This window comes from Seriola aureovittata, chromosome 13 (assembly GCF_021018895.1).
Source record: "Seriola aureovittata isolate HTS-2021-v1 ecotype China chromosome 13, ASM2101889v1, whole genome shotgun sequence".
Lineage (NCBI taxonomy): Eukaryota > Metazoa > Chordata > Actinopteri > Carangiformes > Carangidae > Seriola > Seriola aureovittata.
In genome coordinates, this window is record NC_079376.1 from 17,305,296 (window position 1) to 17,321,735 (window position 16,440).

A 16,440-nucleotide genomic window follows, 5' to 3' on the forward strand; every position below is an offset into this window, starting at 1 on the left:
CTGTGCAGGATGAGTCATCATTTTAGCATCAAGCATCATGTCCCAGTGACAGAGCTGTTGAAGGGTGGAAATCATACAAATCAGACTTTATGGCCAGGATTTCCTACTAAGAATTAGTTTGACACTCTAGTGGTGATGAATGGTGAAAAGTACCTACTGCTGGAACATTCAGTTACACCAAAGACCAGCACTCACAAAGAATGTGCCCCTGTCTAATTACTGGTGTGTGGAGAAAAACGCATATATACTGCATGTTTCTTCCAGACAAACTGTAGCTTGACTGAGGGAGGAGCGAGAACAGTTTTCCTCCTGTTTTTCTGTCCTCAGGCCATCACCCATATTCTTTCTGTCTCGGTTTCGGTCTCTCGCGCTTGCACACACAAGCCTTACAGACCAACATAGGAAAAACAACAAAGCTAGAAACTGATCAAGGAAATATTCAAGTTCTTTCTCTCTCTCTTTCTCAGAGAGGTTGGAAATCTAATTCGAGTCATATGAGGGCATGGAGAGGAATGAATATGTGTGACTAAGGTTAATAAAACATGCCTCTAGCAATGGCAGCATCACATGATAGTGACACCAATACTTATATTTGACAGCCAAGAATTACAGGGATTCTGCTTCCTCATGTTCAAAAATATGAAATTATTTTTACCCATACAACGTGACAGAGAAAAATCAGACAAAGACAGAGAGAAACAGACTGAGGAAGAGGCTCGGAGACCCTCTGTTTGCAACGCCATGAAAGCTAATAAGAGAGGCTGTGGGAAGAGAGCAGCTCAGATCCTTTCCTCTGTGCTGCGTTTGTGCTCGTCTGGGAGGGAAGACAGTAAATAGGTCACCACTAACAGATTGGCTTCTCCCAGACAACGAAGCGAATGGAAACAGAACCTCAACACAGAGCAGAGGAGACCCCTGACCTTGAGTTTCACAATGAACCTCTGAGTTACACACCAAGGGCAACACTGTGACTCAGAGATAAACAAAAAAAAAAAAAAAAAAGGCAGTTGAAGCAATGGACCACAAAACAACAACATCTCTTGCTTAAGCTGTGTCAATTCAGCAACAATCGCTTCAGCATTTTAAGACATTCCATTTTCTGCCTATCGTTGGAAAAAGGCACCAGATGTGTTACTTATGGTAAAGTAATATCAGCAGAAGTGTGTCAAAAGTTGATAAAACCAAAAACAAAGTCATTAAGGCAGCCACAACACTCTTATTCATGTGCATGGCCCATTATGGTTAAAGTTACAAAATTCAAGGCTAGTGCAGACTAAACAAGTCAACAATGTCGGCCTACACTCTCAAAAAAAATCTAATTAACTCAATGAATGCTTTTCTGTTTTGCACGATAACTGTGATCTAACCCCGTAATTGCCCAAATTATAGCTATTTAAGAGAATCAACAAACGGCAGAATTCTGAGACTATAACAGAAGAGATACACACATTCACAAGTCCACCCCCTCCTCTCACACACACACACACACACACACACACACACACACACACACACACACACACACACACACACACCTTGTGATCTGGAGTAGATGGCCACAGAGCCGCTGACCAGGCCGGCGTACAGACAGTGCTTCTTATAGACCAGGCTGGTGACAGTGGACTTGTCTGGTGTGAAGAAATGCTGCAGACGGACTTTCTTGGTTCGTTGGCTGCTCTTATACACAATGATGCTGAACAGGGCAGGAAATAAAATTAGTTCTAAATTATTGACTCCAGTGATTACTTTGGTGTTTGTGAGACATTTTACAGTGTTGTCTTAATAGCATGCAGCATTTGACGCTTGACAAACATGATGTTAAACTTAATTAAACCTATTTTGTTGCTGAAACAAGTGAAACATATGATGTCTTCTCAGCAGAGGAATGAATTTCCTTTTTGTAATTTGAGTTCATTCAAAGACTTCCTATGATTATAAGACTTTTTAGTAACAGAATACACTGTCTTGGTGCATGCAGCACATACAGATGGACACAGCATTGATACTATGAAATGCAGCATTGCATTATGGCCCTTTGATTTAGTGCAGCTGGCCACTACTACTGATACTACTACTGATAAACTTTGGAGCCAAATGAGAAGTTTAGAAAGACACCCTTGACTCTTTGAACACTGACAAAAAGTTGACACTTAGTCTTTAAACTGCGCATGTTTAAAAGTGGTGTCTATTATTAAAAGGTAACTTATTATATTATGTGGTAAAGCACAATGTGTTTAGCAAAAATGTGTATGGATACTGCAGACACACGTTTGTGAGTGCACTGTGTGTAACCGTCTGTACCTGCCCTCCTCCATGCCCAGGCAGACACTGGGAGTATCACTGGCCTTTGCTGGGGGGACGTGGTTGTTTTCGGGAACCTTCTCGCCATTTTCCTGGGGTTGCTCAGCTGGGACATACGCCATGCAGAGGATACGGGATTCCACATTGAAACACTCAGTCACCTTAGGGCTGGAATTCTGCATGGCCACAATGGCTATCTGGCCCATCTGATTAGTGCAACTTGCAACCTGGACAAAAATAAAGAAAATCTTACTATTTTGGGAATGATTTAAACCATTGATACAGTGCAGTTCTGACTGAACATCTTTCCATGATATAACCAGTCCGGAAAGCTGAGTGTGTGTGAAAAGAAAGCAAACAGTACTAAGCAAATACAGCTGAAGTACTCTCAATATAATTCATGAGAAAACACAAAAGTTCCTCCACAGAGCAGAGTTTAATTACATTAGAAAGTGCACATCAAAACAAAATAAGGATAGGCCAATTTAAAAACAAAATAATTTAACTCCTGAGACATTCAGTCATGTTAAAAACAACTTACATTAAACAATTTAAAAATCTCCTCTTTGAGTTTAACATCTTTCAGCAATATTTAATATATGACTTCACCATGAAAATAACCAGCTAAAGAGATGTTTATATCATTAACAGATCCAAGGTTTTCCCTATTGGACAAAACAAAGCATTAGCAGTGATTATCATGGTTATGACTGTCATTGTTTGTTTTGAGAAAAACTTAAAATACCGAAGCAATAACTTTCATACCCATATTGTCTTTCTCTAGGGGTAATTAGATATTTTAATAAATAAACAGAAAAATGTTACCATCTGCTCAGCTGAGGCATTATAGGGAAAAACAGCCCCCTGCCAAAACTAAGAGCGGGGCTTATTGATAGAAAAGTGTTTAAACTTAAATAGTGTTAGCTGTTGAAAATAAGCAGACACTTGACTACCCAACACACTTGACAAAACTCAGACGTCAAAGCTGATGCCCATTAATGAGTTCCTACAGAACTACAAATTTAGTTTCACGGTCTGAATGGAAAAGGCCCACATTATTGTAGGCAACCATCATAAAATTGGAATAAGGTCTATTTTTGTGAAATTGTTTAAATGTGAGCTAACGCAGTGCTTCTCTTCCAAGGGATGAAGGAAAAAAATTGTCTCACCCAGACACATCCATGGCCCACGATTGGAGTGTCTGCTGTGCTCTCTGTGTTGATGTGGGGCTCTGGGTTATGAACAGCACACTCCACCTGCCACATAAGAGGAGGAAACAAGAGAGGGTGATAAAAGAAATAGTCAAGTCACCGTATAGTAATTCACAGAATAAATAAAAAAGATGTTACTGGTGTCCAGTCCAGTTAGTCTCCATGAGGTCCAGCCATATTGAAGTAACCAGCCTAAATGAGCTGACCTGGCACTGTGCTTTTTGACGCCAGTCATTGTTCTACTTGAGATTTCAAGGTAGACAAATGGTCCGGCAGATAAAGCGCACATGACATTACTGTAACATGTGCAGCAAAATGGCTCAAATACATGACTAAACATCTCTGTACACAGAAACATCAGAAAGCATTTAATTGATTGTTTTTTTGCATTGTGCTATTTTAAGTGGTTTTCTTGTTTGATAGTGGAGAAAGACTTTCCCTTAAACAAGTGGGGCATATTACATCAGCAGAGAATCAATACCATCTCATTTGAAATGTGCCACTTAACAGTGAATTAGTATAAGAACCTAAGTGATCATGTCAGTATTGTCTATTTAAAACCAATGGCCCGTACGGGGATCGAACCCACGACCTTGGCGTTATTAGCAACACGCTCTAACCAACTCAGCTAACCGGCCACATATAGGATGTCTGGTATTTATTTATTCTCTCACGCATGGCTGGTAGACATTTAACATTGTGCAACATACAGTCAGGCACATACACACAGGCATGTTGACAATCAGACAGTTGATTTAAGATCAAAAGGCAAAAACCCAACCTAATCAATAAAACAAGACAAGGTCAAAACCTACTGTATGGCTGGACCGCGTAATGTCAATGTGTGAAATTGAAGACATAGTTGTTCTATTTATTGTTTAACTACGTACTGTATGTCGTGCTATTTCATTCTATTTTCATTTTGTTATTCGTTGGGTTTATGTTCTATTATGTATATTGAGCAATTTCATTTTATCTTTATTATGGCATTTACTGTGCTTATTTTTTTTTTTATCTCTATGTATCTATCTATCCAGCTATCTAGGTGAAAGACGGCTGCTTTGCCTCTCTGCACCAATTTATTTTTAAGAAAAACAAAGGCCAATGGCAAATCTCCAACTCTGTCATGTAGCATTTTGCAGAACAATGGTGGAACTATGATCACTCAGTCAGGACCTGTTGCTAACATGGTCTTATAACTAAATTTGACAGTGGAGAAGGGATGTCTTGAGGATTTCTGCACCATCTGACGTCAGCAACAATTTACTTACATCATATGACCTGAACTGGTTAGGCTTCACTCTCATTAAAAGACTCTGGCCCGTACGGGGATCGAACCCCCAACCTTGGCGTTATTAGCACCACGCTCTAACCAACTGAGCTAACCAGCCACACATAAATTTTTCTAATAATTGAATTTCCAAAAGTTCAGTCAATGCTGGTAGACGTAATACTATAGTAAGTCCAGTGTGATATAGAGGGATAGTTGTGGCACTTTTGAAACATAGACAAATGCACAGAGACTACAATATGGACATTCAGTTGTTCTCACCTTGAACTCCTGTAGTTTTGACATGACCACAGGCATTTGTCGAAGCAAGAGAGGATGTTTCTGCTTTTTGATCTGATTTGCATCATCCTCTGTAAAGAACCAGCCCTGCAGGTTGTCCTCCTCTGATGTAAAACACACACACCACAAATGCTTTATTGATTCAGTAATGAACAGCATGCAGTGAGTTTTTAAATCACACGTGATTTGTTTGGAGAGGAAAAGAATCCAGACGTGACGTGATAGTAAAACTAAATCATCTTATTTATAATTAACTTTAAACAGCTTTCAATCTCTCATTAGATCAGTCATAATATCTAGTTAACCCAACAACTACTGGCCAGTAATGTTTGATAGTAGTAATTTGTTTAATCATAGGAAAATGACTGAATATACTATATAAATGCATGCACACAATCAAAATGGAAACCGAGACAGTGAAAGTGTAAGACCAGTGTACACTACCTAGAGCCAGTTTAGCCATCTGCAAGTTACTGATCCATGACTGTTTGATGGCTGGGCTGAGAGTATTGAACACTGCACTGAAGTAAGTGGGTTTACCCGACCTGCCAATAGAGAGGACAAAACAAAAACACGAATGATGATAAAAATAAAAGAGCAGTGCTTCTACTTTCATTAAACATTCTCTCAAATTTACTTAACATCTTTTAGATTATTTTCAAGCTCTATGTGATAATGAGAATAATAAGAATTCACAACTTCACTTTTGATGATGTAAGACTACAAACTTTTGTGTACTGCCTGGTGCTTGTAGATTATGATGGATCAAGAAACACAAAATAGTAACGTTATTTTATATTTCATGATATTCAAAAGAAAACAAAAATCACTTTCTGCATGAGGCTCTAATTTATGACAGAAAACATGAACTGTCTTAAGGAGATCAGGTTAGATTAGGCAGTTTGAAATTAAGAAAAGTTGAAAGTTAAATTACAACGTAAACGCCAGGACACAGAGCTTTAAGAAAAAAAAGCCTCACATTAAAGAGTGAGTTAATGAACTTGACATCGTTGAAAGTTTTTGTGAGCCAAACATCAGAGATGCTTTAACAAGATGTAATGAATGATTAATGTCCTGCGAGATGCGTCAACACTTTGGCAACCAGAGGGCCTGAATTAGCACATACATTTCTCTAAGCAGTTAATGTTAATGTTTGAATATTCTTGCAGACACACAAGTCCGATGATTAGCATCTTTTACAGTAAAATACCTAATCAGTGATCAAAAAAATAAAGTTCTGTTGGGCTGAATTCCAAATGAGGGAGCAAACGAGTCTGGGTGTTCAATGCTGACTGACCAGACTGACTATGACAGAAATGCGATTGAAGTCAATTTCAATTATCACTTCTATCAGCAGCTCATGTGCACTTCATGTGTGTGTTTTTGTTGTGTGTGTGTGTGTGTGTATGTGTGTGTGTGTGTGTGTGTGTGTGTGTGTGTGTGTGGTGGGGCCCTGTTTGAAATGCGTCCCTCCTGCCACTAGCTGATGGCGAGTGTTTTGAGTGTTTGTTTGCGATTGAGGGATCAGCGGAGGAATGAGGGAGGCACAGCTGTGTTTCCAAACATACCCGTGGATAATCTCACCAGCTAAATGGAGCAGGGATGAGGGATGGAGTGAGGAAGTGAAAGAGAGAGAGAGAATATGACAAAACCAAAACAAGGTTCACCCTTGGGGGACCACGTGCGGACCATAATAGTGTGTGTAAATGTGTGACATGAGCGTTTGTGTTCAGCAACAGCTGCAGCACTGAGAAGACTTTGGTTGCAAACAATGATGAACATTTCCTCCCCTGAGATTCATGCCTCAGATTAGAGCTGGTGAGGAAACTTGTTTGTCCAAATATCCAAATGTGCTCTAATACTCTCTGCTAAAGCGATAGGTGGAAGAAGGAAGCAGGGTAAAAGGGGATAAACACAAACCTAGGATAAACAGGGCGAGGGTGGAGGGCAAGGACTGAGACTGGAGACTGTTACATTGTTGTACATGTGAAATAGCAATTAAAGCTAAATAGGTTTTTTATGTATGTGGAAAAAAAAACAGACTTGTCTTGTTTGCCAGGCAGCTGGAGTTGGATCCTACACCGGTCAGCTGCCCTGATCTCCTCCTCCTTCTTTAGTATCAGCCTCTGGAGACCTGATACCCAGTCCTGGGCCACTGTAGGGTTTACATTCTGTCCACAAGAACATGGAGGGATAGAAAGAAAAAACAGAGACAAAGAAGTAGGTGAAAGAAGAAAGAAAGAAGAAGTAAGAGAGGCATAAATTGCACTTCAGAGCATTTCAACATCAATAAATCCTAACCACATTTATTTAGATACGGTATAATTAGGTATAACTATATGTTCTTCTCAGATTCAATTTTAAGTGGATCTGCTCTCATCTACATTAAGTTCCACAAAATAGAAAGACCTGTCACTGTAGTGCAATCCAATACAACAGTCCTGTTTCAAACACTACCTTTGAGAAATGTATAATTTCAGTTTTTTGGGAGCTTTTGTGGTTTCTAGTATCTTTACTCCTCCGTACATATAAATGAGGTGGAAACGTTATTACACACTCATTTCAGTGTTCTCCCGTATCAACACACACAACCGCAAAAAATACCATGCAGTTGATTCAATACACAAACAACCACAACTGCAGATATTCATTGGTTTGACTGGCACAGTTGAAGACTGGCTTACATACTCTAGTTCAAGTGCAAGTACCAAGATTCTCTCTGCAGGAAGAAGCAATAGGAAATCTGGCCTTAAAATGTCAGTACTAATTAGACAAACTGTATGGAGAACCTTTGAGTATACATGTATAATAAGAAGACGAAGAAGAAGACGAATAAGAACTAAATGAAATTTTGTTCTGAGAAAATGCTTGGCAGTGTACAGCTCACATATATCTCAATACTGCCCCCCTTTCAGTTTCTCCCTCCCTCCATCTCTGGGACACATATCTCTCTGAGAGCTTCTCTGATACTCTGCCTCCCACTCTGCTTTTGACAGATCTACCAGCGCAGCACAAACACAGCCTCACACACATGCTGTGCTCTGCAAACTAAACTTCCAACCCAGCAGCACAGGCAGGTGTGTGTTAGTGTGTGTGTGTGTGATGATATGACAGGCTTGAATGGTGCAAATAAAGACCTAAGAGACTCCAGATCTCCACAAGACAAATCGTCCATGCTTGTGCGTTCCATAGCTTAAACATTATACGCCTACATAACAGCCCAGCCCCATCTGAGGGGAAACACAGAGAATGTGATTTTTAAAGTCCTGAGGTACATTGGAGAAACATTTGTCTGTGTCTATTTTTGTCAAGCTTCCAAGAATATTAATAGACACTTTTCCAAAAGACCTCCTACTTAGTCAAAATAACATAAAAGACAAGTACTCGATTATTCATAATAAATCAGACTTATGACTTATGGATTAATTCTTTGCCTTTCTGATTTTTTGACCTGTTTTTAGAAAAAAATACTGATTCTCTTTCGGACTGGCAGTGCTTGTGTTTAGTGTGGTTGTACGGTACCTGATAGTTTCCTTTGAGGCTGCCGATCATGCTGGAGATCTGGTTGACCAGGCTGAGGTCATGAATCAGGTTCTGCAGATCTTGGTACAGCTGACCCGGGCCCATGTACAGCTTGTCTACACAGAAACACACAAGGGCAAAATATTAGGACAAAAACACAATTCATTGTTCTTACTCTCTCTCTCAAAAATGCGAAGCTAAGCCAGCTGTCCAAAAACTAACTCACATTTAATGTTACAGCGTTTAATGTTACAAGGCTTTCATAGACTCGTATTAAAGTGGTGAGTTATAGCCACCTTTTCAGCTCATAAATCAGTGACTACAATCCCATACAAAAAGCAGTGTCCTCATGTGAGCTGGAAAGAATAAAAGTACACAAGACTGACAGATAGCAAGGAAATTGAGCCGAGACCTAAAAAGCTGATGTTTCCAACAGTCCGCTTACAAAATGTTGGAAACACAGGCAGTAATGAGTGAGGCCAGTCTGATGACAGAAGCAGTTAAAAATGGACTAATGAAGACAAAGATCAATAAGGGGCAATCATTCAGTTTCCCACAGGAGCGCTGACAGCTCTGCAAACTTGGCAGTGATTCACACCAGTGTGCTCACTTGTCCACAACAACAACATTATTATCTAATGTTTAGCTTTCAGAGGCCACACACCCAATAATGTATTTGTTTTCGCATGTCAGAATATATCCTCCTGTCTGTTCTTCACTTGCGTACCTACTGCATGAATGCTGCAACAGGTTTGCAGGTAGGTATTTACCTCTTCACTACTGCCCCTGTGCTCAAAATATTAAACCTAACGATCACTGTGCTATATGAACAGTTCAGTGACCTTGAGCGGTCACAGTTTTGTCCTGTATCGAAACGAAACAACGGCTTGCTTTGTGTGTACACAAAGGACTACTGCACAGGACACAGAGCTCATCGAAGGTCTGACAGGCCAAGAGTCTCTCTCTCTCTCTCACACACACACACACACACACACACACACACACACACACACAGACACACACACACACACACACACAGTCATGGCGATAATCATGGGGAAAAGCACACAAAGAGCATAGCTGGCCAAAATTGCCAACTGACAAATTATTGCGGTCATTTGATCACAAGACTCAATTAACAAGTTCAGGACTCTTTCAAATTAAAACCAAACTGCAAATATTTGAGTGTGTGTATGCTCTTTTCTATATTAATTTCCATTGAGAGTGTTTATCTGGGGACAAAGAGTTAAAGTGCATTAGAGTCTCTGGCACCTTCAGCTCTGTTTGCTTCTGCCCTTCTACTTTCCTTCCTTCTCCTCCTCCTCATCTTCTTCTACAATAGTCCCTATGTCTATCTGGTGCTCGAATGCCATGGCAACCCAGTCCAGTACTCTCCTGAAGGTCTCGCTGACTGGGCATTCAGGGGAAACTTTACCCCAGTAACACATTTGTAGGTGGTCTCCAAGAAAATGACTCTTAAGACGTCTCCCTGTGAGTCTGTACACAAGAGGCTGCTTACAGACTGAGAAATTCTTTGCTGGCCTCAGACATGCGTGAGCACCCCTTCACACCAAAGCACATGCACTACACAGCAGGCCCACTGTGGTGTGCATGGATTTGGGTTTCACTGATGTTTCCATGGTCAATGACCTCCTTCTTCATTTCATTCATGTCTACAAAACATCTATAGGTTATGTTTATTTACCTAAATCGTTAATAAGATCAAATGAGAAATTAATCGTTGGAATGTGTTATGCACTTTTTTTTAGCATGTTTCTGTTCATCTCACAAATTTCCTTGTCTAAAGGAGTTACATGCCATTTTCATGTCTCATCAATCTTAGCAAAGGCTGAGACGACGGGGGTTGAGTTCAGGTCAGAGCAGAATGCTGAATAAACCCTCTATATACTTGGTGTGTCATATTATGAGCAAATGCAGCAACAACACTTCATTACAGCCAGTATCACACAACACAGTAAGACTCTACTAAATATTATGTAATTTTGTCAATAATTAATTAATTTAACTACATGTTTTGCAATATCCCTGTACATGATTGATGTTTAAATAAAACAAGAATTTAAATTCTTTATTCCACTGAATGTCCTCGTCATCCTTGAATAAATGCACATTAAAAGAAAAAAAGAAATGCCATTATAAACTCAACAGTTCCAGAGTTTAATAGCATCTCTTGATGTTTATTATCTGTATTTAATAGTACAAATAATAACACACCAGAGAGAACAGAATTGTACCATCACTGGATTGACCATTCCCACAGACTAGACTGGCACTGTGTAACCCGTTTTAAGTGGGATCCAACTTCCTGAATGGCTCTTTGTTAGAGCGCCAAATGCCAAGAGTTTTCTAACAAAACAAGCCTGGGAGCATCTTCAGAAGCAGGCCAGTCATCCCAGCAACTACACACTTCCAAAAAACAAACAATATATCTACAAATTACATACCGGCTGTGATAGCAGGAGGGAAACATAACTTTAACTGACCAGTATTCACGGTTGTCTGATGGCTATGCATCATAGAGAGGAGATGAACTGAGCCGAGAGACATACTGAAAGGTGACATCATGCATAGAGTCTTTTCAATGTCTTTTAGCAGGCTGGTCACCGAGCTGCTTTTGGCTGAACAGGGGAGTGAGAAACAATAGTTTCCACTTATTAAAAGTTCCTGGACAATGCACACATTTGTATGCACACACACCCACTTCCCCAAAGACACACACAGAACTGAGGAGGGAACCGAGTGAAGGTCAGTATGTTATTGTTAACCAATACAGTCATTCAATTCTGTCCAGGGAATAAACAGCTCTTTTTGAAGCACTGTGGTCGATCCATATAATCTTAAAATCAACTTCCATAACATCTAATTCAATTAAATGGTATTTAAAAGAGGAAAACAATACACTGGGACCCATATGGCCATCCTTGGGCCTTTCAGGAGAGTGCATACACTTGTATCATCACATTGCTTTGTGATGAGGCTGTGAACCTGTCTGTCAGTTGCAGCCTTAGGAAAACCTGACAGCCAGACCAGATGTTACACAGGCCTGTCTGTGCCATCTGTTACATACGCTCATGCAATGGCTGGGCTGTCCATATAGCTCTGTGAAATATCAGAGCAGGACAGGTGGCCTGAAAGGGGATTAGTGCAAAAGAGAGGCCCCAAATGTTGCTGCAGTGGAGGTAAAGGGAAAGGGATATAAGCAGATAAAAAAAAAGGAAAAGTATTTTAAGGCAGTCGAAGAAGGGAAAAGTGTGAAAATTCACCATCTGATATTTTCAGTAGAGGACGAGGTTGGGCGGCAGGAGGGTGTATGTGTGTGTATGTGCAAAAGGGCCCATATGGACCATCTATTTCACATGCCGTCGACTGCATAATAACTCCACAAAGCAGGGGGACCAATAGAATAACATGGGCATTGTCCCTATTAATTTAATTTACAGTTTCCACTATTATATCGTGTGCACATGGAGTGGAATATATCGTGGCTAATACTGAACAGTAATCTTTTGGTAGTCAGACACAGACATGGACTATATGATAAAACCCATACAAAAACATCACAGGATGTATTATGAGATAAAGGTGACACTTAGCAGCAAAAGACTGAGCCTTATGTAACTGAATTACAGATAGATTTGAGGGAGAAGGAGAATGAGAGTAAGAGAGAGCATGAGAGAGAGTGGATGAGCTCAGTGGTAGTAATTCCAGCCCACTACCATTGGCAACTGAAAGAGTGTGCCTTTGACCTCAGCTTGAATACACATAACCTTTGACAGACCAGGGATAATACAGTATAAAAGCATTCACAAGCCCAGAAATGTGCACTACCATTACCTCGGCACAAACACATGCACAGAAAAATCTAGGTCCTAGAATAAAAACTGCAGTGCTGTGACCACAAAATCATACACTCTCGTTATGCCTCTTGTTTGTCTGATCTGGGCCTTTTAAAGTGGCTGAGCAGCTGTCTGTGACAGGGGAGAACCCAGTGGAAAGACTGAAATCATTGGACTCGGCAGCCAGCAGATCAGAGGATTGCAGAAGGAAAAAAATACACACTCGGTGGCTGGAAGGTCTTTGGAGGACTGACACCATTTTAGAAATGTCTGAAAATGTCTGGCAAGAAACAACTATGTATTTATTCTATGTATTTATGTAGGAGACAAGATCTATTAGTTTCTTAAAATGGTGCAACACTGTAACTTGATTCGTTCAATCAGTTATCAGGTAGACAGAGATATTTACCTTTAGTTACCACTTAGAAAGTAATTAACCAGACACCAAGCACACGCAGTTATTGGCTCCTATCCCAGAGTCTGAAATCCACATGACCTGTGCAGGGATCAGTCCTCAACTACTTGGTACTCTCTAATCAACCCAGGTAATTAAACTCTGTCACCTTTCCTACAAGACCTTTTGTCCTGAGAGCACAGAAAGGGAAACAGGTACAGACAGACAGACACATAGGTGTATAAAACTGTGGTTCATACTTGGCTTAGCGTTGATGACCACCTTCTCCCCAGAATGGGGTGTTGGGTAGCGGCTGTTGTCAGCCATGTCCTCACTTGATCCGAACTCTAGCACCTCCACAAAGCTCAGAGGCACGCTCCACTTTAGAAGGAACTTCTGGTCCAGTGGAGCATTTCCACTCCCGCTCCCACTGCCATCCTGACATCTGGACAGAGCAGAGAGAGATGAAGGTTATGTGACAAAGTGGCCCCGGATCATGGTGTTAACACCCTGTTTGTGGAGAATATATGTATCCTCTGCACTGTGTGAGGAGAAGGCATACGAGTGCAAGAAATGCTGAAGGTAGGAAAAGAGAACAGTTAAGTGTCTGTGGAGGAGGCCTATGGATGCCATATGTGAAAGATAGGAGCAGATAAATGTCACTCATCTGGAAAACCAAACTTTTCGTACAAGTCAGTGCACATCTCCTAGAGGCAGTAAGTGGGGACCAGCATCTTACAATTACAGGACTGAAGCTGACAAGCTCGGGAACAGGGCTCTCCATCACTCTTCCACAGTGGGTACATATTGGTCCAAACCCAGAGACTCTGTGTGGCCAAAAGTCATCCCAAGGACACCAGTTACATACAAAGCTTACCATCTTTCTCTAGCTTAGTTCACTTCGGGATCAATTTTTACTGAAATCCCAGTTGCATTAAATATTCCCCCACAGTAGACAAAGTGATCTATTCAATGAAGACCGCAACAAAAATACACACAGAGCAATTAGTTTCTAAAATTGCAAAATGGTTAAGAAATTATAGGATATTGCACCCAAGGACCGGAGAAGGTGTAATTTAGAGGAGAGATTAAGAACAGGTCTGGTTTGTGGTCACTCTTACCGGATATTGGGTGTGGCACACATGAGTACATCATTGAGCAGGAAGAGACGCCGCTCCTTGGTTTTGATGATTTCACCACGCTCGTTGTAGACCGTCTCTACCATGTCGTCTGAGCGAATCAGGTAGCGGCTGCCATTGCTCAGAAGCTGAGGGATAGAGTTGATAACTCAGAGTGGTACTATTTCAAAGTGTAGTAGGAGTGTGGACCTTTGATTAAAGTTCTGTTTATGTACCTCACTAACAATACCAAGCTTAGAGAAGGAATGTAGTCCATTCAGAGACCAACAGCTCTCACATTTCACATTACATAAAAAAACAACCCTGATGCACTTCAGCCTATACAGCCTCAGATAAAATCTTAAAGTAAACACTGTCGCATGTGTTTTTTTTAAACTCTAGATATCAAAAAGAAATCCAGTCTGTTTCATCTTGGTCTTCTATCCTCCATGTTTCCTGTCACTCTCTACTGTGAAACCACACATTTTGGATAACAGCATATAATCCATGGCTATCAACAGTGACTCTCTAACAATTAAAGGCCATGAGGAACAAAACTCCTCTGCCCCATGTGAGGTATCCTGTAAACACACGTTTCTACATCGATGCCAGAGTGGGTGGCTGCAGATAGACAAATAATTATACCTTATGGAAAGCTGGTGTTGTGTGCACATGTTGTGCTAAGCCATACGCTAAAAATATGGTGTTCAGTCAGGAGAATAGTTGGTAGAATATGTGAGGCTCAAGTGCCTGATGGCCGCCCACACTGGGACAGAGAGAAATGCGACAGCATATGCTAAAAGAATCAAGCATCAGCCAAAAACTTGCACACTGACTGTGAGCAATGAGTACATCATCAGCTCTAACCACAGTCTTAACCAGCATGTAAAAAAAATACACACTAAAAAAGCAAAACCACACGTATCAAGAACAATGATGGTCTCACACAATTCAAACTACAAACATGTATGCAAGGGCAAACAGGAGAAACAGGCAGACCTTGTTGAGGTAGCGTTCATTCATGGCCTTTGCAATGTGACGGATCTCACAGCGCTGGTCAGCTTCCCTCTTCTTTTCATTGAGCTTCTCTGCCAGTGTTTCCAGTTCAGTCAAGGCCATCTGAAGTGGCAGACGGTCTGCATGACCCACTGGTGTGTTCTTCAGCATGTCCTGATGAGGAGGCACAGAGAGGTCACACATTAGTCAGTTATTAGTTGATTGTCCACACTGAGGACCAGAGCTTTTTACTTGTGTCATTGTGTCTTGTGATCTTGCATCCACTGGCATTTGGTGGAATCATACTCTCTCCAATTTTCTATATCTATATAGCACACATCCTATTTAATAACAGAATAACTGTAGATTGAACACAAGCTATTGTGATTGGTATTTGTAGACACTCAGCTGCTGCTATACATGTTTATACTTAAAAAAAGGAAGAACCAAAGAAAGAGCCCAGTGTCCCATATTATGTGTAAGGTTTTCCGCAATAGACATGAGCATACTTAATATGCCAGGGCAAATGAAAGCAGGATTAAAAGAGATCTGAAAAAACCATTTCCCCTCGGGCATTTCTCTTGCCTACCCTTGAGGTAAGCATTTTGAAAAACAAAAATGCCTCGACTGTGTGTGGTTAGCTCTCCCTCTGGTGGTGAATACAGATACCACACTGTCTTCTGCATATTGCAGTTACTGTAAAGGAGATCCAAATAAGAGGTCATTATACCTGAAGGAGCAGAATGAATTGTGGGAACCTCTGGATAGGTTTCATCATCAGTCCATACAAAGTCATCCTGTCAGTGCTGCTCTCTTGACGATGCTGCAGATGAGAGGATGGGTTACTGCAGTGCAGTGAGGGACCAGTCAAAGCCTTTAAAAGGGGAAGGACTAGGAATGATGGTAGAGGTGTACATAGTTGTACTTAACAACTCTCTAAATGTATGTACATCTGAGTAACATTATTCAATAATAACAATAATGTAATAAATATTTATTAAAATATTTGTAATGTATTTAATGTGATTAGTTTTCATTTCTGTCAACAGGCAGCTAAACAGCAAGAATTTCACTTAATGAATGGTTAAAACAATTAGTTGTAAGACCTTTTTTTTTTTTACTGAAATGCACAAAAATAAAAGATGTGAACTATTATTAAATATTAAAAATATTTGTTTATTCCCAGAAAAAAAGTAGATTCAATCCACTTGCAAGAAAATTATTAATTGACACAGTTCTCAAATAGCAATAACACTTTGCATTTGTGCGTTCCTGTCAAACCTTGAGGAAGTCCAGGAAGCCAGGTTTGGATGCGCACGTCTTCCTCACCACTGCCATTGCATTGCTGAAGTTGTTCACATACTCACTGTAGGCGTCCAGCACCATAGACTTTGAGAACTGTTGAGAAACACAGACATTTTAAATACACTAACCACTTGTAGGATCAGTTTTGGAAGGGACAGACAGAAGT

The 16,440-nt window shown here is 40.5% G+C and overlaps 1 protein-coding gene and 2 non-coding genes across 5 annotated transcripts in view; all 3 read right to left on the minus strand.

Annotated features, from left to right (window-relative positions):
* The window catches only part of arhgef10 (Rho guanine nucleotide exchange factor (GEF) 10), a 49,457-nt gene that overhangs the window by 12,853 nt on the left and 20,164 nt on the right, over positions 1 to 16,440 (minus strand). For all 3 annotated transcript variants that reach the window (XM_056393031.1, XM_056393032.1, XM_056393029.1), the window contains 12 exons: positions 16,251 to 16,367; positions 15,700 to 15,792; positions 14,973 to 15,143; positions 13,977 to 14,122; positions 13,116 to 13,300; positions 8,605 to 8,720; positions 7,126 to 7,253; positions 5,527 to 5,627; positions 5,065 to 5,186; positions 3,471 to 3,557; positions 2,302 to 2,528; positions 1,536 to 1,693 (listed from right to left, as the gene is read on the minus strand). In XM_056393031.1, the coding sequence (XP_056249006.1) occupies positions 1,536 to 1,693; positions 2,302 to 2,528; positions 3,471 to 3,557; positions 5,065 to 5,186; positions 5,527 to 5,627; positions 7,126 to 7,253; positions 8,605 to 8,720; positions 13,116 to 13,300; positions 13,977 to 14,122; positions 14,973 to 15,143; positions 15,700 to 15,792; positions 16,251 to 16,367 (1,651 nt within the window). The remainder of the gene's footprint in view (positions 1 to 1,535; positions 1,694 to 2,301; positions 2,529 to 3,470; positions 3,558 to 5,064; positions 5,187 to 5,526; positions 5,628 to 7,125; positions 7,254 to 8,604; positions 8,721 to 13,115; positions 13,301 to 13,976; positions 14,123 to 14,972; positions 15,144 to 15,699; positions 15,793 to 16,250; positions 16,368 to 16,440) is intronic.
* On the minus strand, positions 4,077 to 4,150 carry trnai-aau (transfer RNA isoleucine (anticodon AAU)). The gene has a single exon. It is a non-coding gene; the product is annotated as a tRNA-Ile (tRNA).
* On the minus strand, positions 4,830 to 4,903 carry trnai-aau (transfer RNA isoleucine (anticodon AAU)). The gene has a single exon. It is a non-coding gene; the product is annotated as a tRNA-Ile (tRNA).